The sequence below is a fragment of the Necator americanus genome, chromosome III (assembly GCF_031761385.1).
Source record: "Necator americanus strain Aroian chromosome III, whole genome shotgun sequence".
NCBI classification, from domain to species: Eukaryota; Metazoa; Nematoda; class Chromadorea; order Rhabditida; family Ancylostomatidae; genus Necator; species Necator americanus.
Genome location: NC_087373.1, coordinates 3,272,849 through 3,296,725, shown reverse-complemented (window position 1 = coordinate 3,296,725; position 23,877 = coordinate 3,272,849). Strand labels below are relative to the sequence as shown.

General features: G+C 39.3%; 1 protein-coding gene across 2 annotated transcripts; it reads right to left on the bottom strand.

Moving 5' to 3' along the window:
* Positions 1 to 357: 357 nt before the first annotated feature.
* RB195_008476 (uncharacterized protein) lies at positions 358 to 23,538 on the bottom strand (the record flags this gene model as incomplete). 2 transcript variants are annotated; one of them, XM_064195000.1, is made up of 28 exons in its annotated part: positions 358 to 499; positions 2,801 to 2,835; positions 4,049 to 4,117; positions 5,034 to 5,124; positions 5,247 to 5,349; positions 5,404 to 5,512; positions 5,585 to 5,738; positions 5,794 to 5,937; positions 6,112 to 6,215; positions 6,276 to 6,377; positions 6,445 to 6,546; positions 7,326 to 7,466; positions 7,631 to 7,726; positions 7,813 to 7,935; positions 8,000 to 8,096; positions 8,195 to 8,269; positions 8,409 to 8,515; positions 8,737 to 8,907; positions 9,395 to 9,509; positions 9,587 to 9,723; positions 9,784 to 9,936; positions 10,016 to 10,139; positions 11,361 to 11,440; positions 11,537 to 11,650; positions 13,030 to 13,116; positions 13,557 to 13,691; positions 21,887 to 22,079; positions 23,261 to 23,538. In XM_064195000.1, 28 exons carry the CDS (start codon positions 23,536 to 23,538, stop codon positions 358 to 360), a joined length of 3,381 nt encoding a protein of 1,126 aa, XP_064046144.1. The 2 variants fall into 2 exon arrangements, with proteins under 2 accessions (XP_064046144.1, XP_064046145.1); XM_064194999.1 differs by lacking the exons at positions 358 to 499; positions 2,801 to 2,835 and having other exon boundaries at positions 4,022 to 4,117.
* Positions 23,539 to 23,877: the final 339 nt, after the last annotated feature.

The following is a 23,877-nucleotide window of genomic DNA, read 5'->3' as shown; positions in this document are numbered from 1 at the left end:
TAAAATTTAAACGCTTAAAAATTCGAAATTTCAAAGTTATTCAGAAGTACAGAGTCGCAACCAACAATCAGACGCTCGAGAAGCAAAACAGAGTGAGGATTAACCAGTGCTCGATTCGATCCCCATAATTCATCAAAGATTTCAAAGAGATAAGAATAAAGGTAAGAAAGTGACAAAGAAGATCACGAAACAGATGAGATTTCGGAAAATTCGGAAGATTTTTCAGCCGTTCTGACTACTGTACTCTCCATACTCTTTAAACTGTTATAATCCCCAATAATTCAATCTCAAAATTTTCGCAATCAGCCGCTAGGTCATGCAATTAAAGGTGCGGATCATTCGGAACTCACCTAGATTTCAATCAACCGAGGTCATCCCATAACTGAATGCTAATGGTGCAGCCCACAATTGAATCCTATGTAATCCTGGATTGCTGCAGAGCCCATCCGCTAACTCTGTAGAATACATGAACCAAATCTGCGTCAATGCGGAATACATCCTGAAAGAGAAGGTTGGATACAACTATATCCTCTAGTTTTCCAACACAATCTCCAATTGAGACTGAGTCAAAAAATTGAGCGGATTGGATCGGGATAAGTGACAGTAGTAATATTTAAAATATCACGCTCCTAGTTGTGAACTGCACGCTTACCACTATCTATTCATGAAGAAGTCCCGAATCGTCTCTGATTGTGCGGGTAGAGGAACTTATGGTGCCTATTTGAAATATCCACAAATATCCCACATCAGAGGGATCACAGCCGGTTAGTGGCGAGACTATGTGGCGCGTCCCCAAGTGGTGGATAAGGAGGCAATCGCGGACCAAAAGCGACCTTATGGCTGCCCTGAGATGAACTCCCTGTTTCTGCTGTGTCCGAACTGACTCATCACACCTTTGTACCCCGCACGTTGGCCCGGCCAAAAGCCTACAGTCAAGCGACCGGGAGGTGCAAAGGAGACGGTTTGGAGTCGCCTCCAACGAATAAGGTCCACCTGTCCGCTCTGGGAGGATCCAATGTTGTCCCACAAACTCGTGGGACTAGGGGCTTCCAACCTGGCCATAGGTTTTAAAATTTTACGCATCTCACAGTAATAAGAAAGAGACTCCTGACTGGGGAGGAAGCCATGGTACGGTAGCACCAGGAAGGATTGGGTTGCAGGAGCCATCCAGGCTACCAAAACGAAAAAAGACCAGGAGGGCGATCTGTACTTGTAAGGCAGGTACGCTTGCAACGGATGCAACCATTGAAGTCGAGGCTTTCTATGTGGACCTAGAAAAGTTCCACAGAAACGGCCATACCCTCCACAAGGTCTTCGTTGGTGATTTCAATTCCAAAAGTGCCCCGAGAGAGGAACACCTGAGGAACTTCACATCGAAAACCACGGCAACAACGTAATGAACGGTGGAAGAGGAAGTTCATAATGTCGACTAAGACCACCAATGGGAACTCCCAGTTCCAGAAGCCCTCTTCTCTACGCTGGACGTGGCAGTCACTCAGTGGAGCGAACCCTAATGAAATTGGCCACATCACCATCAGTAAAAGCTTCTGCCTGACAGATTTCGTTGTTGTGCCAAAGCTCTATGCGGCATAGGACCATCGCCTCATGGAGATTTTCCTTCACACGGAGAGAAGAGAAAGCAGCTAAGTGCAGAGAGCGAAGTCCAAGAACTATCATTAACTGGTGTCTCTACGCTACGCTAGGCAATTTTTCGACGAAACATGCAGATGCATCGGTCTTCAGCTGAATCTGCAAAAGACTATGTTCATGCATAAAGGATAGATCTCCAATGCCCCGTTCACGTTCAACGGGCGAACATATCTGAATGCACCAGCTACGTTTATCTGTGTCGGGAAATAAGCATGAAACAACAAAAATGTCCTGATCCCCGAGTATCGATGATGTAGTGAAGAAGATTAGGAACATCCTGCTCCGTGCTCTCCTCTTCAACATCACAGTACTCCCTTCTTTGACCTATGCTTTAGAAACCTGGGCACTTCGCAAGCAGGAAGAAAACGCGGTGAGTGTCATTGAACGCTCAATTGAATGAGTGATGGCTAGGAGTATTCCGCTTCACACAAGTAAGGGACGGTAGTCGAAGTTCTCTCCTACATCAGCGATCGAAGATTAGAGACGCCGCCGCGTTTGCCAAGGAAAGTAAAATAAGGCGCGTACACGTGATGCGCTTTAACGACAACCGTTGGACCGGAGCCATTAGCGACTGGGTTCCACGCGATGTTAAGCGCACTACAGGAAGACCGCCGACACAATAGTCAGACTTCCTTCAACTAAAATTTCGATACTCTTCGTGTCCCACGCGAAAAGAGAAACCACTGGACGACTGTAGGACGCAATTGGGACAAATGGAAAAATTACTGTTGTCCGCCCTACAGGTTCGAAGAACAACGGTAATCAACGTAACCAAAGTAATTTGAGATACACCGATTGGACTGCCGACATTGGACGATGGTGGAGTTTCTCGCATTCTATCGCGTAATAAGTTTCATAGTCGGGGAGACTGGACCACACAAAGCTTGTTCCGCGCCCGTTTCTCTGGATTACTATGGAGAATTGAGCGCGATCACACTGATACTCGTGACTACATATACCTCCACCTCTTTCCATTCGTGCACTGATCCCAACAACGTCAACTTTGTGTTACGCTGACTCTGAGGAAACAAGGAAACATTGGTCAAAGTTACTCCACACTCTTTGACATCTTTCGCATCATATTCAACAATCCCATCCTGGACTTCCCTTCTCTCGAGTAATCGGAAGAGTTGATTTATTCAAAACTGACCTAGTTAGGACCGGATCAATATTTCTTGTATAAGCCTTCAGCCGTTGCAAACCTCATAGCTAATTCTGGTTGAGAGGGGAATATGAAATTCACCCTGTAAGAGGCAGTCAGACATAACTGAATCCTCTAATTTTCACTCGCAACTTCTCTGAACTACTTGCAGAAGCATGCTCAGGGATGCAAAGCAAAACCATACAGTTCACTTCTTCATATAACATCAAAAATAGAACAATTCATGACCGAGATCATTTTCATAAAGATAAAGAATGAGTACAGTAGACTTCTCAGTTAAAGGAATGGCATACAGTAACAACACTGGTGTGGCAAGAACCAACGGAGTCAGATATCAACATGGCAAAGTGTTTCTGTACATGAGCATGAATGAATAGCGTTTCTCATCAACAAACCAATCAATAGTAAATATTCAATGACACCTAAAAGTTACTGTATATATGTATGCATGGAAAGTATCAATTTCACAAGAGAATTAAGTATTTGTAAATAGCATAAACCCTGAAGATAGGAAAAAAGCACTCATGGGGATGTGAGAACGGAAACAAACAAACAATGCAAATAACAGGAATACATATAACAATAAACAATTATATGATGTCATGTGAATGTTGATTAATCGATCAATAAAAACGTGAACGAAAAACTCATTCTGTAACCGGGAATGGGTAACGGAACTATACGACATTCTTCTTTTTTTCTGCCAGAATAGCCTCGTTCAGCTTTATCAGCTATTTCATTCTTATTAGCTGACAACAATTCCCATATATGTTGTCTATTTTGAAATTTCATATATTTGGACTTTTTGAATTGCAGAATAATTAAAATACCGTCCACATGCTTACAGTACTCCGATGTTTTCTTTCATGAATTGCTGACGAAAATTCCATCGACTCTCACACATCAAGTCGTTTTTAAGCCATCAAAAATGCTACGGTATACTGAAGAGATCGAATACTTTTGGTAGGAACTATCCATTTCTTGATTTCGATACAAGTAGAATGAAACAGCAAAGAGTTCTGAAAGCGGCTTCTCTGGCGGAAAAAAAGCTTACCGTATAACTATGGCAATGTATGCGAGCGCAAATGAAATCTATAAGACTAAAAAAATAGAGAGCAACAATTTTTAAAGCATATGATAAAGCAAGTCATGTGTAATTACGTACTTAGTAATTGCTGTTTCTTTTTCTTTTCTTTTCTTTCTCGTATTCTACTCGAAGTAACTGGATTCTATCACCCAATCCGGAAAGCATTGCTGACCTCGTTCACGAAGTTCTGCTTCGAATTGAGCAAGTAGGCAGAGCACCTATAATCAAGTACATAAGGAAAAAGGGTATAATTAGTAATCCATATTCAACTGAACGTTGAATATCTCCATGTGATCAAAACATCAAATCTCAATTTAGAAATTTCTTCAAGAGTAAAATTTGATTATTTCCGTCCCACAACTCTTCATTGCCAAATTATGAGGAATCAATTGTAAAAAAAGCTCACCTGTAGGACCATTAAGTCATTTAGGTATAACGTGCAGCGTGCTGTCAACTAGAACTTATTGGTTGGGACTGCGCAGCATGCCTTTGGAATAGGAATAGAAAATTCCCAAAAAAAATCTCGTAAATTGCTCGAGAATTTGTACTAGCTCGCTGTTAATGCTCCATTTTTGTTCAGTTATTTGAACTTATGCTAAACAAGTGTTTCACCACGTTGCACCACTCTTTCTTGGAGCCAATTCTCAGAGAGGAAAATTCGCGACTCCTCTCTCTTTAAGGGAACACTGTTATAAGTTGTCAATAGTTGAAGAGAAAGTCGTTCGTTTTTTATGTAAATTTTCCACGCAAGTTTGTTTACTTCCGGTAAAGCCTCTTGTACAAAATTACCAAAAAAATCCTTGTAACATCTCCTTTTCTTCTTTGAGTCTTTAGGGGTGCATAACTTTGTGCTATATATAACTAAGGTAAAAACAAAGAAGAACACTTGGTGGGCCACCTCGTCTATATCAAATTATTTCAAATAAACATCAATAAGTTGGTCTAACGATGGGAAGAAAAAGTTGCAGAAAGGAAAGAACACAATGTCGGCAAAGTTATCGCCTTTTTTGAGAAACTTAATTCATAAAAAGAAGAAAAAAAAGAAGAAAAAACTTATTACCAATTCCAATTTACAAAAAGCAATAATGGACTTGGGTATTTTAATCTTCCATGCAATCGGATCACTAAACTTGCCTTTGCATTGGACGATTTCGAATGCGCCGATTTTATATGACTCGCCACAGCTGATTCGTCCCAATTGTGAGTAAACTGGCATGCAGAGCATCTGTAATACAAACAACACTTATAATACCGCGGTTAACATTCGAAAATTACAAAACCTATAATTATATAATTATATAACTAATGTTACGAATAACTAACGCTAAACAATAGACGCTTACTCACCCATACAAAGCAGTGCTCATGTGCTTTTCTAACGTATGCGTCAAACGTCGTTTACGGCTTATAGTCGATAGGCAGAGTTTGCATTTGGTCCTTCGCCCATCATCTGCACAGTAGAGGTTTGATAAAACAAATTTTCATTCGATAGACTAATACTCACCCGATATGGTAATGTTCGATAACCGTTTCGGTCGTCCCGGGAAACATTTATCATGCAACGCAGAGAAATCCGCTCGCCGCACCACCACATTCGCAATCGGCTCCATTTCCTGCGATGGGAGCTGATTTGCATATCAAAGCAAAAAGTATCAGGTGTCATTCAATTCGACGGTAAAACTAACCAATTCATCGTGACTATTCTTTAGATGTCTTTTCACCAGGCGCGATTCCGGCGCTCCGTATTCACATAGAGGACATTGGTGCAGCTGTATCATTAGATGAGCTTCAGCAATGTGTCTTGACGTTTGTCGTACGTCTTCGTCACAAAGTCGACACCTTAGACACCAATAATGATCAATTCCTTTAAAACACACTGATCATTCCTTGCTACCTGTTGAAATCTTCCATAACACTGGCTGGTAACTTTCTATTGATCCAGCCAGGGAAGCAACGATCATTCCATTCGGCAATTTGTTGGGAGTACTGTAGGAGGTTAGCTCGTGGTAGAACATCAGCGTTATCACGATGGGTAAATCTTTAACACAAAGAAAACATTCTCTCATTTACAGCTAACAATAATGAATTGGCGGAAACAAAAACTTTATAAGAACTAAAAAAATTCCAATGGAATAAACAACAAACAGAAGAATAAAAATTAGAAAAATTAACTAGTTGTGTAACAAATGCATATAACATAGGATAAACTAACTTGATATGAGCTCTAACATCACTTGAACAAGCATGATGCGAAAAATCACATAGTGGACATTCGTATAGTCGTGGCTCCTTCAAATGATGTCGATAGACATGAATCTGCAATCGATAGTCAATAGATCAACAATCGCCTTCGCAATGTACAGTGTGGATTCTTACTTGACGATCTTCTGTTTTCATTTCTTGGAAACATTCCTGACATGTGACCTTTGTCTCATCACTGAGCATCGTCGATTCTTTCTTCTTATCGAATGTGCCCGGCTAAAAGTGTACATTTCGAGACATAAGTACGTCGGAAAAAAAATCGATATGCATGTACTATACGCACTTTCATCTTTCTTGACGGGAAACACTCTGAGAACCGTTGCTGTACATGTTCTGGATTAAGCTCTAGATTGGATATTGGATCGAGATCGGCATTACTGTGCACCTAAACGTATGACCATGTGAGCACGGATTGTATCATCGTCTATGTCTAAGTGATCAAAAATGGGCGGTACACAACAAGTTCCCTATGTGATAAAAAATGGCTGGTACACAACAAGTTCCCTATTTGGGCTTTTTTCTAACTACAGGAAGTAAACACTGCGAATAACAACCTGCTATAGTACAGAGACCGCCATTACCACACAGAATCACTGTTTTTAGTCCTCAATGAATACAGACGGATTGTTTCTAAGAGAAAAAAAACGAAGAAAACTTAAAAGAAATGTGTTTTTATTCTTTAAATAACAAGAGAAATGCTGCATAGTAGTTCATTATTAATTGTCGTTAATAATCTTGTTTCTGTGCAAAAAGAATTCTCCTTTTACTTTCCATTTTCACAGGATGAGGATGAGAAACAATAGCGTTATACGACAGGAGACGATAAAAAAAAGAAAAAAAAACGTATTGAAAGCTGCATGAAAATTGAAGCAATAACAATTTTATTGCAGTTGTTGTTACCAGCCTTGAAAGTTGCTAGGCAGACTAAAACGTGAAAACAACTTATGTGTACAGTATTCAGGTGATAAACAATATCTGCCCGAATGTGGTGCAATCTGCAGTTTACTCTCAAATTGTACAACAGGGCGAGTAATTGCGGCAACTTTTGCAAAACTCACTCCATCAAATTCATTGCATTTTCAACATTTTTTTTCCGACAAAGTATATTGTATTCGGGTAGAAGTATCCTTTCAAAAACCACCTCATTATAAAGTTAACGCATACCTTGACCATATGAGCTTTGACTTCGTAAGCATCCGCCGCACCCCATTCACATAATGCGCACTGAAACAATGGCATATCCAAGTGATCTTTGGCGACGTGTCGGAGAAAATTTGATGTCGGTTTGAACTCTTTTAAGCACAGCTGAAAATAAACAAAACTTCTGACTCAAAACAAAAAAAACTCTCATGTTTAAAAGAAGCATTCAAAAAGAATTACTACTATTTAGAAAGAATTATTATTATTTAAAGAGAATAAGATATGTTTAAAAAGAATTTTAGTCCTAGAACCACAGAGAATTCACCTACCCTACACGTCCATTCGCTTACGCGTTTCATCGGCTGACCAACATGATCACGGTCCTTACTATGACGACTTCCGTCCGGTGAATCGTCATATTCATCCTGAAAATCTCTCAACGATCAATAAATCCTGTAGTCGCACTACTAACAAACCCCTAAAACTATTACTTAACACAACCACGACTAACCAAATCATTCCCCGTAGAGCTAGGTGATCCCTCTTTTACACAATTTGAACCATTCTCAATTATTTCCGTATCGGGATCGAGATCTTCATTTTTTATATGTCCGTTCATTCCATCTTCAGCAACCTAAAACTAGGGGACTTATGTAGAAAAAAAGTACGTCAAAACTTTTCTATAAACAACCACATACCTCCGATTTCTTGTCATCATTATCCAGCCACCAAAATGGTTTTCGTCGATGTTGCCAACCGGGAAAACATTCCTCATTCAGCTGATCGATTTCTTTTCTTAAATAAATGAGAATCTACGTAACTGACATAACAGTTATATACATACAAATATTCAATTCAATATTATTCAGTGAATATTCATATTTCAAACCAACCTATACTCATTCTCATGTGAAATTGGCTCCAACTCCTTATCATCCTTATGCATCCACTTAATATGCCATTTCACCCTACAAAACGTCCAGAATAAAAATTGTGTTCTGATAAGGTGCACTTTCCAAATTTTATGGAAGGATGAGAGGAAATTCTGCTAGGGATGCAGTTTTATAAAAAAAAAACAAGAAAGAAAACAATATCCAGAATGCTCACCTATGCACGTCGTAGTTCGACGCAAAGTTGCACAATGGACATTCAAATATACGAGTTCGTTGCAAATGTCTATGATATACATGTCGTTGTCGATCCGATTGAGCTACCTGTAGACGAAATGAGTTGGAAAAAAAAAGAGAAAGGGAAGAAAATTTTCAGAATGATTCAATATTTATATATAGGACATTTGATCAGATAAATCGCGTTCAGTTCCACCTTTACACTCTTTGAAGATGAACTCGCCAAAACGTTAGCCAAGGATAGAAAATTATAGCAACATCGTGTCCGGCTCAATTTAAGAAGAAAAATTCTCAAAATACGATGTTACCTGTGTCCCACACATCTTACAATGATGTCGTTCTCGTGGTCGAGTGCTTTCCTTCGGTCGGACGAGTTTCATCGGTCGATTCGGGAAACATCTATTTTGTAGATCACGTATTTCATCAGCGTATCGTTCAAGATTACTAATCGGTTGAGCATCTGGACAGTCCGGGTGGACCTAAGAAAGACAGTAATTGTACAGATTACAGTATACCAATAGTATTCCAAGCATAGTATTTACAATATTATTTATTATTAAGCATAGAGGATAAAATTTCTTGCGTTAATCAATCTGCTTGGGATGCGCCACCACGTTCACTTCAATTCAGAATAGTTTGAGGTTTACGAACGTGAAACTGGCCTAAACAATGACTTGCGGTGGCTAGCCGATGTGTCAAGTCAGTGCTTTTATCCTCCCAGGCAAGTCTGGTACCAATTTATTGACCCCGGAGGGATGAAAGGCTTGGTGAGCACTAGAACGGATTCGAACCTCCGATCGATCGTGTGGGCAGTGAAACCTCTAACCGACTGCGCTACACCCGCCCATATTTCTAGTAACAATAATATGGTAATATTTATAGTTTTACTCATAATTATTTAGTATTTATACTAGTAGTATACCAGGTAAAAGTAATCCAGGTAAAACGATGTTGTAATTTGCTCACCTTATGAATATGTTTCATAACGGTGCATCCTTCATAACTGCCGAAACCTTCGCATACAGGGCATTCGTACAGGGGTTTCCTTAGATGTTTTTGTGCAATATGTCGCCCAGGATATCTGGTAAACAATAGGGTAAATAATAAACAATCCACACAATTGCAACTTGATAGCAGAGGACCACGAAGTTTTCCTACCGGCTCTCTTCCCAACATAGGTGGCACGTCCTATCGTCTATATGAAGTCCCTCGGGTGCTGGTGTTCGTGGCTCAGAATCGTCTCGATCCTCCTCACGTATAATGGAATCGCCGGGTTCTCTGCGAAGTATGGCTTCCTGTAATCAACTTATTATCAACTACTTGGTAATTAGAGACTACCTCAGAGCCTTTCTCACCCTAATCATAGCTGTAACCTCGTCATTATCAATTTTTAAATCCTTAAACTCCTTAGCGGAATTGTAGTTATTCAATCCGTTCGCATTCTCATCCGAAGACCACCATTGCGGTCGTTTTTGTTTCCAGTCGGGAAAACATCGCTTATTCCACATCTGAACAACAAAATTTCATGGTGTACATCCAGAAATAAAAAATCGTAATCAGTTGATCTGACTACGAAGAAAAACTCACCAATATAAGAGCTTTGTGTTTCTCTTCGTTGCTTATCGGCTCTACACCTTTCCCATGTTGACTGGTACAGTGTTTTTTCGCTTCCCACACAGAATTTGAATTTAAGTAATCACATTCAGGACATCTAAAAGAATTTCCAATTCCATTAAATTTATTCTTCGATCATTATTCAAGCAACGCTGAAAGAAAAAGATCCACTGCACAGTTGCTGACGTAGGATCATTCGTCATGGTGTAAGATGCTCATTTAAGCTCTCCTAAAACTTAAAGCTATCAGTTTGCGTTCATTGACAAAAATGGCACCACACTAGATGGTCTACTGTAAGAGGAAGATGACATGACAATCCAGAACTATTTTGGATTTTAGACTGTGTCAGGTCATTCCAAGAGAGCTCGTTTAAGTTTTTTTTTACAGTTTTTTCTTTGGATTTGTGGGCACAAAGACTAATAGAGTGTAAATAATAAATAACAAATAAATAAATAATAATTTATTTGTGTTCATTCCTTGCCTCTTGCTTTTGGCCTTTGAGATAAATAAATAAATAAATAAATAAATAAATAAGTGAGTGTAACGAGTTGAATTCTCATTGAATTTTCACCAATTCATAAACAAAAGTGGAGTTTCCTCAGAGAAAGACAAAAACATAGAAGGAAAAATGAAAGAAGTTGAATTACTTCAAGTTATTCAAACAATTTATTTTATGTTTAGTTAGCTATTTTGTTTTATTAAATATAATAATAAATTAAACATATTTTAACCCTGGCAATTAATAGGTCCCGAAGACGATAACATGAACCCTAAGCTTGGTCGTAAATTGCCGGAGACAAACGTCGAAAATTTCTCTTCTAGACTCTGGAAAAATCTAATTGATAATCAGTAACAACCACCGGTGGCTGGACACTCAAACGCGTAACTATTTTGAAAAGAAAAACACTGAGCAGAGGGTTTTTTTCGGAGGAATTGAGGTTCAGGACATATTTACATTTGTTTTCCGTAGAGAATCTTAAACCAACATACGATGGCAACAATATTACTGAACTATTATCCCTATTATATTTATTCTTCTTTATTTTTTATTTACATGTTTTAACTTTTACTTATGTTATCACATTAACTTATTATATGTAATATTATATGTAATTATATTACTTATTATATTAAAATAGTTATTATTACATTTACTGTATTCTTATCTTCCTATTATTATTGTTATTATTACTATTACTATTATTACTATTACTACTATTATTAATGCTATTATTATTATTGATATTATTATTATTATTATTATTATTATTATTATTATTATTATTATTATTTCAAGGATTTCTGTAAAAACACTCACTGATACATATCCTCCTTCTTCACATGGACCATGAACACGTGTCGTTGTCGCGCCGTATTACAAACTTCGACTTTACATACCTGAATTTCATATTAAACATAGAAAAAAAATTGTACATAGGTATTTTACAAATTTGCGTGATTGACAAAAAAAAAAACAGGAAAAAGTAGACCTACCACGCATGTGACCTTATTTTTCGCTTTACTATCCACTAAACCGCTTGCACACGCTACATCTTCTCCATTTTCAAAGAACAATTGAGGATCGATCAATGATGTCTCATCGTTAATCTGAAAAACGGATGCAGTTAAAGTGGATTTGTTAACGAGAGCATCGAAAAGCTCCATGAGTTCAAAATACACTTCGTTCCCCATGCAATTGTTCTTTAATTGACTACCTATTGCTCTTTAATTGATCTCAATTTTTAACAATCGAAAAAAAAATAAAAGAAAAAAGAGATTGTATGGCAGCAGTGCATCATTGCGACTAACTTGTTATTCCGCAACTCAAAATAAAATTTCTTAGTGTTAAATGAAACTTCAAAATAAATAAAATAATGAATAAAGTCAAATCCAAAATAAACAAAATATTCAAAATAATACCATAATATTCAATAATTTAATACAATAATATTCAAAATAGGTAACAATATATTCGAAAACGCGTCACAACTAGTTTGCGTTTGAAAGTAAAGTAGTAAAAGTGCATATATCTTTTATTGTAGTATTTATATAATTATTTATTTGTATATTTATTAGCTATGTTTTACTGATATTATAAATATTTTCTTCGATCAAAAAAAAAACGACTCTTCCATTAAAGGACTTCAGGATTTCGGTTAAACCGAAGAGCAGCACCCATAGGTGTGATAGCGAGGAGACATACCCTCCTCTGGTGAAGGGGTCTAGCTCATGGGGGTGCAGTTCAAGTGAAAGGGGTCTTTTCGCCTACCTTCCAAAAGTGAAGGAGGTCGGAACGCCAGGTCCGACTATCGCATCTATGGTAGCACCCTCAGAACCGCACTTTTCATTACTACAGATTTACAGAAAAAAAAATAGAGGTAATAGAATTGTCAGAGATAACAGAACATTTTTTTGCCACCTTCATGCTACCATAATGCATTAACTAAGAGGATTAGTTTTGAAAAAAATCTCATAATTCTGGAAAATCATTTTTGAAAGTACGACCAATCACTGACGGATCACACATTATTGGTTCGTTTCCAGGAATGTATGAGCCACCGGTGAGTCACGATTTCTTCAAAGTGTTAAAATAGTGAGAAAAAGAGGAGGAAAAGGAGGAAATCTCTGCCTCAGGGCGTAGATTACTTGAGCAGCGCATACATAACTCAATCACAAAATTCAAAACTAAAGATGTCTGTTTATCAAATTGAGGCATTAGGTATTACTATATTACTATTAATATTAATATTATTATTATTACTATTGTTACTATTGGTACTACTACTATTGTTATATATTATTATGACTTTTTATGCAAAAGCTCTTATTTCTCCTAAAACTTGGACATAAACATTCTATGGAAACTTTGAAGCATCATTTTTGAGTTCCGCATCTACATACCATCATCAGTACCTTTGCAATCAATACCCATGTTTTTCGTACAACTATATGCCCGAAGGAAACCATAAAAGAAACAGATATGTTACCTCCAAATGTCCATTCTCGTGCCAACCATTTCTACGTTTGGCATTATTGCCATCGTATGAGCCTCCACATCGTTTCCTATTTGACTTCTGGAAAAAAGGAACATTTCAAAAGTGTACTAAAATTCTCGAAATTTTTAGACCTTGCAGTACATATCTGCTTTTCATACTGAAGTTTACATCGTTTAATCTTTTACAAAAATTCCCTCCAAAAAAATCTTGGCCGCAATAGAAAAACTTCAGGATTTTCTGACCAAAAAAGATCCTAAAACCAAGTGAGCAGATCGCTTTCGTTTCCCACGGCAGATTACCGTAGTTTTAGTATAATTGTTCATAATTACTCGGAAGACTTCCCCTCAAGGACTGGGATAGATGACTGTACCATCAAATTTTTCGCAACTAGTTCAAAAATTCCATAAAAATTTGGGCCCCTAAGTGAATACGTGCTATTTGAAGAGCTTTACGAAAGTTAGAGTCATTCGTCAGTGAGCGACGATAACCGATCTCGAAAATGTTCATTTTAAACCTACCTTTTCTCTATCCACACCGTTTCCATTCAACAACTGGCTGCCATTGTTGATAAAAGCAGAAAGAAGCGAGGCGAAGTCGAGCGGATCGGGTGACGTCGAGGACTCATTACTCGAATCGTCATCGGGACTTGTATCCTGAAATCGCTACTGCTACCGATTTATCTTTCCAATGCTTCAGCCTTTTTTTTTTTGAAGACATTTCTCAGGTTGACATCGACTCGAGTGAGTCATATTTCTACAGGACAGCATGCAATCGCTGACGAGGACCACAAAAACGACGAGACAGGAGTGGACGAGAGATGAGGGTTAGCGAGGAGGGGCCTTAACGGTTCGGATCCCCTTTGTGCAAGCAATGCCGCAACGGCACATCGCCTATTCAAAAGTTGTGCTGTGTCTTATCGTTCGCCGATTCGCTGTGCGCGTGATCAACGACGACAAGTCGGGTCGGTCTCGGGCCGGCACACACAGGGCATATGGCCAGAACAAGATGAGCAGCAATCAATGGGATGTTTTGCTACAAAAGTTGGTGATAAAATTTATAAATTTTGTAGAAAAGATTACAGTAGCCTAAGTCTGAAGTCTTAAGTCTGAATTTCGAGTTCCAAAGAAATAGATAAAGATGGATTTGTTGTGGTTTTGTAACCAATAGGTGGTCTAAATTTTCCAGGATTCGCATCCTTAAATCAGCTAATTAATTAAATATCTACAACGGTTTGCAGTAGAAAGTCTGAATTTCGCAGATTTCGCATCCATAAATTAGAAATTTCTAAAACTAAAGGTGCCAGACAAATAAAATGCTCAAAGTTGGAAGAGGAGTTCGAAAACCTACAGTACCTACTCCTTTAAATCCCCAATTCTCCTAAAGCTGGTAACATCCTTTATCTTGGCTACTTATCTATCCTTGCCCTTTTGATCATCTCACTTTCTCCTCATAGATCTGAGCCTCATTTTTCTCTTCACTCCATCCTGTGTAGTCTCAGGACGACACGAGAAGAGGACTGCGCCTCTGCGATCGACCGCCAACACACGACCACAGTAGATGGTGGCCACCAAGCAACCCCATCCCACCACCTAGGCACATGGCGATGATGAGTGTCTGTGTGGTGTGCGTGTGTGTGTGGACGGTCATTAGGGCAGCTGTCCGTCTCGGACACCAACGCGGACAGACCCAACCAGCCAGCCAACCAACCAACCAACCCATCTCGACACCTAACGGCCGACCGCATCTCTAATCTGTTGCGCAGAGATCGCAGATCGACGGCAGGGTCGAATGTCGATTCGGTTGGCACCAGTCCACTCTAGGACTTCGCCAGCACCATTATTTTTCATATTACCAATTTAAAATCATTAATCAGTATTTTTACACGGGAAACTATCACTAGATGTAACTACACGAACCTCTCACACTCTACTTTCCTGAAAAGTCTGGGATCATCGGACCCCCGCCATTACAGCTAGAACAACGCCAAAGGAGCATTATGACGGACTAATCTCGAATCTTTTCTCGTGTTTCCCCCCTTAGTCGAGCAGGTCCCCCGTCTGCATGCATGCAGAACGTCAGTCAGTCAGTTATGCACGCACGTCGACCATCCCTTCCCCCTCCGCCTCCACTAACATACATGCCCATGACGGGTGGAGGGGAGATGCACCCTCTCCTCAATGCATCGTGATGCAGGAAAAGAACAATATGTGGTCTTGGCACGATAAGTAAGCGAGTAATGTCACATATTTCCTATATAGGACATATGGACACCAGACTAGCGCAGTCATAAGATAAGATAAGTTTTAAAAAAATCAATGCAAAGTGATTTTCCTCGTGGAACAAAAAGAAAAAAGAAGAAAATTAAAACGTAAACGGTTTGAGGAAAACGCTCTCAGATCCTTGAAATTAAGTATAACCGTTAAGCGAATAGGATCATCACGAAGAGCATGATCATTAAGGCCGCTTAGCGAATGAATATTCAATGCATTTCAGCGAGCACACGACCATAAACACTATTTCCTGTGTCCATTAAGAAGTGTCTTCTATTCATCATTTTTTTCTCATGTCGGAAAAAAATGACCTGCGAGTAGGAATAGATTACACGAGATGACCTCTGTGTAAAATATTTTCCTTAGAATAATTTTAATAGTTGGAATAGTAATAAGTAGTGAATAAACAATAAATAGTTCATAAAGTATATAGTATATAATTATATAGTATAAGTAGTATATATAATATAAATAATGAATAAATAATTACTATAAAACAGTAATAAAAGAACAATAAGTATAAAAATTACACAATAAGTACGACAAAAATCCACCCAAAATACGGATCAAATTAGCTCTTCTCCCTTTTTGGCCACGAGTAGCACAGGAATAATTTTAAAAGAAACTTCCTGTACTCAAATACATAACTTGACACCCCGTGGTCTCATTTTAATGAAGCGAGTAATTTCAATTCTTTTACTACTTCTTTTATAATCATATCATAATTATAAATCCACTTTTGAAAGGCTTTTTTTAGGTTGACTAGAAATTTGAAAAAAAAACAGATTAGAAGCTGAAGCTGTGCGGTGGCGACGTATTCTGAACCTCAAAAGATACCGCCGGCAATAAAACAAATTTCAGATAAGAAAATCTGCAAAATTCACTATTTATTTTTCTGATAGGATTCTCATTTCGAGAAAAATGTAACACTTGGAGTCATTTGGAGTAACACCGCTTCCATACCTCTCACTTAACTTATTTTTAATGTTGAGTTGAGCCCATTAAAATTAATGAAAGTCAAACATCACACGAAAAAAGAACGAAAGATTTAAATTGTAGGACACCACATATTTCCTGTCTTTGGAGAATATTCTTCCATTTTCGGCAATTATTCACATTTCCTCTGTATTGCAACTATTCCACGGTGATCAAGTGCTCCAAAGAGAAAATCAGTACACAGTAATCTATATGTTTTCCGATGTTGTTGGAAGAATTCCCATATCTCGAGCCGGAAATTCGAATCCCTAAATCTTCGGAATGTTCCAGCTACCACCAAAAAATCCCCTCCACTCACGTTCCCGACAGCATCATCGTCGTCAGCGACAGCAGTAGCTGTGAGACGGAGCGAGAGAGAGTGCAATCGACCATACAGCCATGCCGACACCGAAGAGCCGGCCGCACGGCCGGCCGGCCGTCCGACCGACTCCGCCTCGACGGCTGCCGATCTGTCACCGCCATCGCCACATCGCCGGCCGGCCGGCCGACGAGATACGGGGCCGCAGCCGCAGAGAAAAAGACGTATTGCCATCAACGACGGAAAACACGTCATTCAACACACGGGAACGATGGAGGTCTAAGGTTGCACACAACCACGGGAACAGAACAACCAGATGAAGCAACGGTGAATGTTTAACTAGGGAGTCTTGATGATGAAAGACGAATAGTGCTGAGGGGCTGAGTAATTGCTCTTAAAAGGTCTAAATTTAACTTTATCATCCTTTTCACTTTTTCCCGCTCCATTCTACTATCAAATCCAGAGAATATCACCTATCTCAACTCAAAAAATGAAAGTACACCTACATCTTTCAAAAAAAAAAGTCGAATTTATTCAAGATTTTTATCCAAGGTCAACGAAGTCACCATAGCCGAAACATCCATCTTAAAATGAGTAACTGAAACTGAATCCTTCCCAGATTCCCTAGATTCTATTGGAGAGACATTTTTAGAAAAAAATTGGATTTCCAAGTTTGCAACGTCGTTTCCAGCCCCAAAGAAGGCCTTCATTTAAAGAGTTGTAAGACGCTTAGGTTCTTCTTCCTCTCAAGCTTCCATAAATATCATGAACCTATGGCTCCATTGACCGAATGAGAATAGAGCTTCTGGAGATGGTTGTGATTCTCTCAACATCTTTTCCTTTCTTTTCTCTCTCTCTCTTTACCTCTCTTTAAGTAAGCCCAAATCCTCCCCCACTTCTCAACTCACCACATCTCTAGAAGGGCTTTTCAACTAATCTGATAGAGTCCATCAGGCTCTTCTCGATGAGATCGTTGACGGCCCCGACGAGTCTGGACGCGCTCTAGCTAGCCGTCAGTGTTTATGTGGAACACGGAGAAGGTGACAACGTCAGGATGGCAGAGTCCCTCACGTACGATGTGCGGAGGAAAAACGGACAGAGACGCAGCGAAGGCTGTGCTGGCTTGGTTGGTGGCTGGCTGGCTAGCTAGCTAGCAACCACCGACCATCATCACCACCACCACCAACGGAGACCACGAACACGCACATCCATTTGAATGCCATCTCGTCTCCGCGGCCGCTACTGCAATCAACACGTAGGAATTGGATCTTTTGCATTCTAAAATCTCATGATTTATTCACGGTGACGAAACAGTTGAGAATCTACCGCAAACCTCAACAAATAGCTACTTTGCAACGGCGGAAACACATCAAAGACATCGTAAAGCTACTCGAGAGAGGAAAAAAAACTAGTACAACTACTTCTAACCGCCCCAATTTTCAATACTACAAGACGCTACTCTACTTTATACTCTACAATGAATATGATAGTTTAGTTGGCAGTAAAACATCTCTATTTTCTTTTCTTCGTCAGAACACAAAAAATAAAAGAAAAAGTGCGGATGAAAGTGAAATAAGACAGGTAGAAGGGAGAAAATAGTAGATTTTTCATGGGGAACGAAGAACCAGCAGAGTATCAAAAATATATCCAACTTTTTTGAAACAAACAAAATAACCGTGAGGTCAACACTGGCCTTGACTAAGAGAAATGGAGGTTCACGCTCATTACCGTAGGTGTGGACATTCCACTATTTGAAATTTACAGTATAATTCACCAACCGAATGAAAATAAATCAGATAGCCAACCGGAATCTTGTCTTCGCCCCCTCCCCTCTTCCCCATCCCCTCTCCCCCATCTCCATCTTGCTCCCCGATTCTCAATTCTCGTTTGCCTGCTCGGCATGACGCGCAATCGCCGACGGTTCCCCGAGCGACAGCAGCAGCGGCAGCAGCAGCAGCAGGCGGCTGCTGATTGTCTCCTAGGGTTCGGCGCTCGCTCTGCGTCTCTCCTGAACGCTGACCTCGAGACTGTCGCTGCACAACTCGCCGATGTTGCTGCCGGCTGCATCACTCTCTGGCCACCGCCGCCGCCGCGCTCGTTCATCGTCTGCTCGTCCGGCCGACTGGCCTCCTCTTCCATGTCTCTCTGACAGCTCGCCGTTATCGGGAATGGAGCAGCGCATAGCGCGAGAGAATAGGGAGACGAGACGGTTGGAGAAGATTCGCGTGGAGAGCTGGAGAAGAGCCATGCCTCCCAACATTAGGCACTTTGCAAAGCGGGGAGCAAAGAACGTGCAAAAATATACATCTGCAACGGAACTGTCGCGGACGAATCTGAGGAGCTGGAATGTTAGCTGATATGAGGGGTTGATCCCGAACTTCGTCTAGTGCAGTCGGAGGGCAAACAAAATTGGGAGGACCATAACAATGTCCTTAAGAGCATGTGACCGAGAATTTCGTCGACAATTCATTCAGAATACCTGGTGATAAAAAAGGACAGTTCAATACATATGTACTAGGTGTTGTTAGCATTATGAGGACGTTTGGAAGAGAAAGAAATTAGATTCGATAGCAGAAATGTGTCAGCTTGTGTCAGTTCTCTTCTGTTCCATTCATTGTCACCGGTTCATAGGCGGAAACAAGAAGTAATTTGCAAATTAGTACGGTAAGATCCATAGTCCGTGAAATACCGTATTTCATTTCCACGTTTAAAACTCATAGTGCGGCTACAAAAACAAAAATACCGCCACATTTCTAACAAAGTCGTAAGGACAAGGAAGGAAACGGTTCATTTATTTGCTCTTCCCAGATGAACCAGAAGGGCAAAATCCAGGGAATTTCTCAAAATCATGTCCCTACTCGAGGGTATCTCTTATCCAGTGTGTTAGCCTTGCCTTATTCATCAGCCTGTGCTGGAAGATGGTCGTATGCTCTCTGGTGCTCTGCCAATCCACTTACTCTCTCACGACGACCTGCTGCTGTTGTCGGTGTTGTTTAGGATGTGTCGCGGGAACAATCCTGGGTCATACAATGCCAAAGGACAAGCTAGACAGCTCTCCAAGTAGACTTTGATAACAGGAATAATTACAGCATATTATATGACAAATTTACAACGTATAGAGTAAAATCGTACTTGATTTGAACTAGTTCTTTTTTCATAATCCTCTAGAAAGTTCTCACATTCCACATTGAAATTCAGGGTGTCAACCAAAAGGGCATCGCAGCTAATCACAATCCGTGGTGCTGATTCCAGAAAAGAGAAGATCATTCTGTTGACAACTAACTGGTTATTTAACTGAATGAACGTCAATAAAAGGGAAAAATCGAGTTGTACACGTTGTTCCTAATGATAAAACGAGAGGAAAAAATCCATAAATTCCCCTCGACGACGCAGTCGAGAGGAACTTGTGCATAAATATTTATAACAAAATCAAAATATCAATGAAAAATGCAATTTTGGAGCTAAAGAGCTTTGTACACACTTAAAATGATTCAGTATCCTTGGAAATAGAAGTTGTACTTAATGGGGTTAACTATTTCAAGAGTTATTTGCTAAACCCTTTCACATCACAACTAACCTGGTATTGTATTTGTGGATTGTTCTTTTTTTAAGGAAACTCCCTAACTACTACTGGATCCAACTATTATCAATGGAAATTTCGAGGGTGCATTGTTAACACTTGATAAACGGCAAAACATAAACAAACATATGTAAATTTCAAAAATAAACTGACTGACACCTCTAGTAAACAACGCACTGCAGCGATGCACTTAGTATTCTCACAAATCTCTCCTCACTAGAACTCCAACACTCAACATTCAGCAAGAGCGTGCAAATCCGCCAACGCTACAAAAAGTATGAACGGAACGCAAAGGGAGCAAAAAAAAAAAACGAACTGCTACATTGCTAGCGAACGCATGCGAAAGACAGACGGAGAAATACACGCAACACGTACACGCACGTATACGAGCGAGTAGTGAAAGTTCGAAATGAATGTAAGATGTGAATCGTTGTGAAGAATCTCAACAATGTCAGGAATGTTAGGATGAATTTAAAAGAGAGATTAATTCATGAAACTCAGGAAGAATGCTAATAACCAGCAGACAACGATCGATCTCGAGAATTCAAGATTTCTTTTTCGAAAAGAGAAACTGAACGAGAGTTCGTTGCTTGTTGGCGTTTTCATAAAGAAAACGTGAACATGGTACAATTTCATGAATTTTGAAATTTCCCACAAATAAGGTGAAAACAGCCAGGAATTACAGCCTATTGCGATTTTCTTAATAATACCACCGTGGGATTTATCATGAATGACCGTTCAACCTTTATTTAAACGCCAACGGAGAAAGATTACGGGGATTTTTTTTTGCCACTTCCAGTCTTTAGTCTGCGCAAAAAAAAGCAACAGGGACATCAGAATGTAAGTAAACTGCAAACAGACAGTCAAAGTTAAGTACTATAACAAAATCACGTTCAAATGATGAGTTGTATCATAAAATACGCTTTTGGACAATAGTTAGATTTCATCCAGAATTTCATCAACGATTTAGAAAAACATGAATAAAAAAAACAGGAACTAAACTATCCTTAGCTATGATTTCATCGGTTAATTAAACATTTACAGTAACAAGTAAAAACACACTTTTCAACAACCCTATATATGAATTAGTTTTGGAAATTTCGCCCGAACAGCTGATTCAGCACGTGCAAAAACGTTAACGTGCAGAGAAAAATCTAAAGAACGAGCAAAGTTGAGGAGAGATTCGTTGGCACAAACGATAGAGAAAAAAAAACGCTTAGGACGGAAATAGGGATCTTAATGTATAGTAGATGAAGGAACTTTCGAGCATAAGTGTAGCAAGTTCTGTAACAGCGTCGGAAAAAGAAAGTTGTGAAGAAAGAAAACAAATAAAAACATGGAATGGAATGTAAACATCCGACAAGCGAAACAAGTATGTATGTGGGCACCGGATCATCGACTAAATTCCCATGTGACAAGTGCCCTCTCTCCCACTACTTAACGGTCATCCTTGGTGCAATTACAACGTTATAGCAGCAGAAAACAAAAACAAAACAAAACAAAACAAAAAAAAACAGCTGTGTGTGTATGTGTGTGCGTCTAAGCGGCGATCAAACGTCGCATGCACATGCTACATGGACAGATGTGTTCACAAGAACAACGAAGCAGAGAGAGAGAGAGAAAAAAAAAATAAGAACGATGAAAAATCAACGAAAACATGGCAGAAACAACAATAAGAAACGAATGATTAACGGATTGACTCACCGTGGCGGCGGCGGCGACGCCGGCGGTCATCATTTCACCATCAACTGTCGAATAGATTTGAGTGACCATTGGATCGTTCGGAGGGGTCCCATATTCCACACATGCCATTAACCAATAATGAATTGAACTTGATAGATCCGGATATAGAAATGCTTTTGCGACAAATGTCGAATGTGAATCTATTAAATGTTGCCTGAAAAAATCTTTTCATACATTCTTAGCTCATAAAATGTGCTCTATTTTTAAATCCCATGTGATGACAAAAATATTGTTCTAATGTCGTTTAGTGCATGGTAAGAAGAAAAAAAGTTGTCAAGTACTTAGCAACAGCAATCACGTGTCATTCCACAACTTATTCACGATGCTCACAAATTTCTTTACAGTAACCTAAATCCTTGCTCTTCATCTGAATATTCAAGTTCAAAGGGAAAATAAAACTTTTGACGTAGTTTTCTTTATCCGATAAGATATAAATTTCTTGAAATATTAATCCATTTCAGCGAAAGCTTGCTCGAGACGTCAGAACGCAGAAAAAAAAAGTGGAATAAAAAACTCAAAGCACCATTAACAACAAGCGTAACTTGTTATGATAATTCCTATAGCTATTCTTGGTGAATGTGTGTATATGTGCGTGTTGCTATCCACAGCTCCAGAGAAACTGCAATAACAACACTGTTTGCACGTGAGAACGCTAAAGAATTCAGAGTTGTTGGAGAAGAAACCGAAAAAAAAGAGGTGACAATCATCTTTTCTTCTCAATTACACCGTAAAAACCCGGTCCATAGTGATCATCATCAACATCAAAAATTTGGGACTGGACGAGTTTCCAGGTAACCGTTTGTTCCTAACCATAATACGTAAGCACGAATCTAGAGAGCGTTCAAAATGTCATCGCGCTAACAACACATTTGATTTAGAAAAAAAAAGAGAGGAATGTTCCCTTGTGAAATTGGACGTCCAAGTGACAATATTAGGTTATAAAGGGGATCGTAACTGATTGGATGGTCATCGAAAAGCTCTTAAATTCAAAGAAAAAGTTGCGGAAAAGAGAAATAAAGCGAGGGAAATAAAAAATGGGGAAAAAACGGAACCACGACTAGAGGAAAAGTATAATTTTCTATAACGAATACAACAAAAACATCCCAATGGAGTAGCAAAATCGAGAAAAAGAAACATTTTAAATGGAATAAAAGATGAAAATGAACTCTCTGCACGACAATTTGCACGCAATCAAAATCTGCAACCTTTGCAAACATTTTGCAACAATTTAATTGTCTCACGCATTCATACATCATATACGTCCCGCCCCCACTAACAACCAAACTTGTTCACTTTCATTTGATCCGATTTTCTCTGGGAATTATTATCACTCACCGAATTCCTTCTCCTTGTCCGTACATAACATTTTTTTGCTCTTCTTCTTGTTCGTCGATTATTAAAGCGGTAGTGGTATCATCCGTGGATTCAAATGGTTTCTTCACATCCGAGTATTTCTTGCAATCATCACGTTTCACCTCATTTTCTATCTCTTCCTTTATATCATTCCTCGGTTTACGTTCTTCGTTAGATACTGCCGATTCCGTGCCGCTGCTGCTGCTGCTGCTGCTGTTACTGCTTGTCGGGCAGCAAAGCAGACAAGGAACCAACGGCATTCAACCGGGTTTTATACGGTACACTTCTGCAAAAAAAGAGAAAATGAGGAAGTAAGTAAGCATTCCAAATCTTTTGAATTACGTACATACATACGTGACATACGTGCATTTAAAAAACGAAACATTTAAATCCAGGAAATTCGAAAAAATAGTGAAGAAAATCTGCTGTTAAAAGTACTTCTCGGATCTATTAGTCCTATATCTGCAAAAATTATTGATCAAACCTTCCCGCTTAATCATTCGTTGAGCATTCAGATAAGAACTAGCAAACATTCTGAACGTTGTTTGATGCAAATGGCTGGGTCATGACCTGCTCCAACTCCTCCTGACACTAGCGGA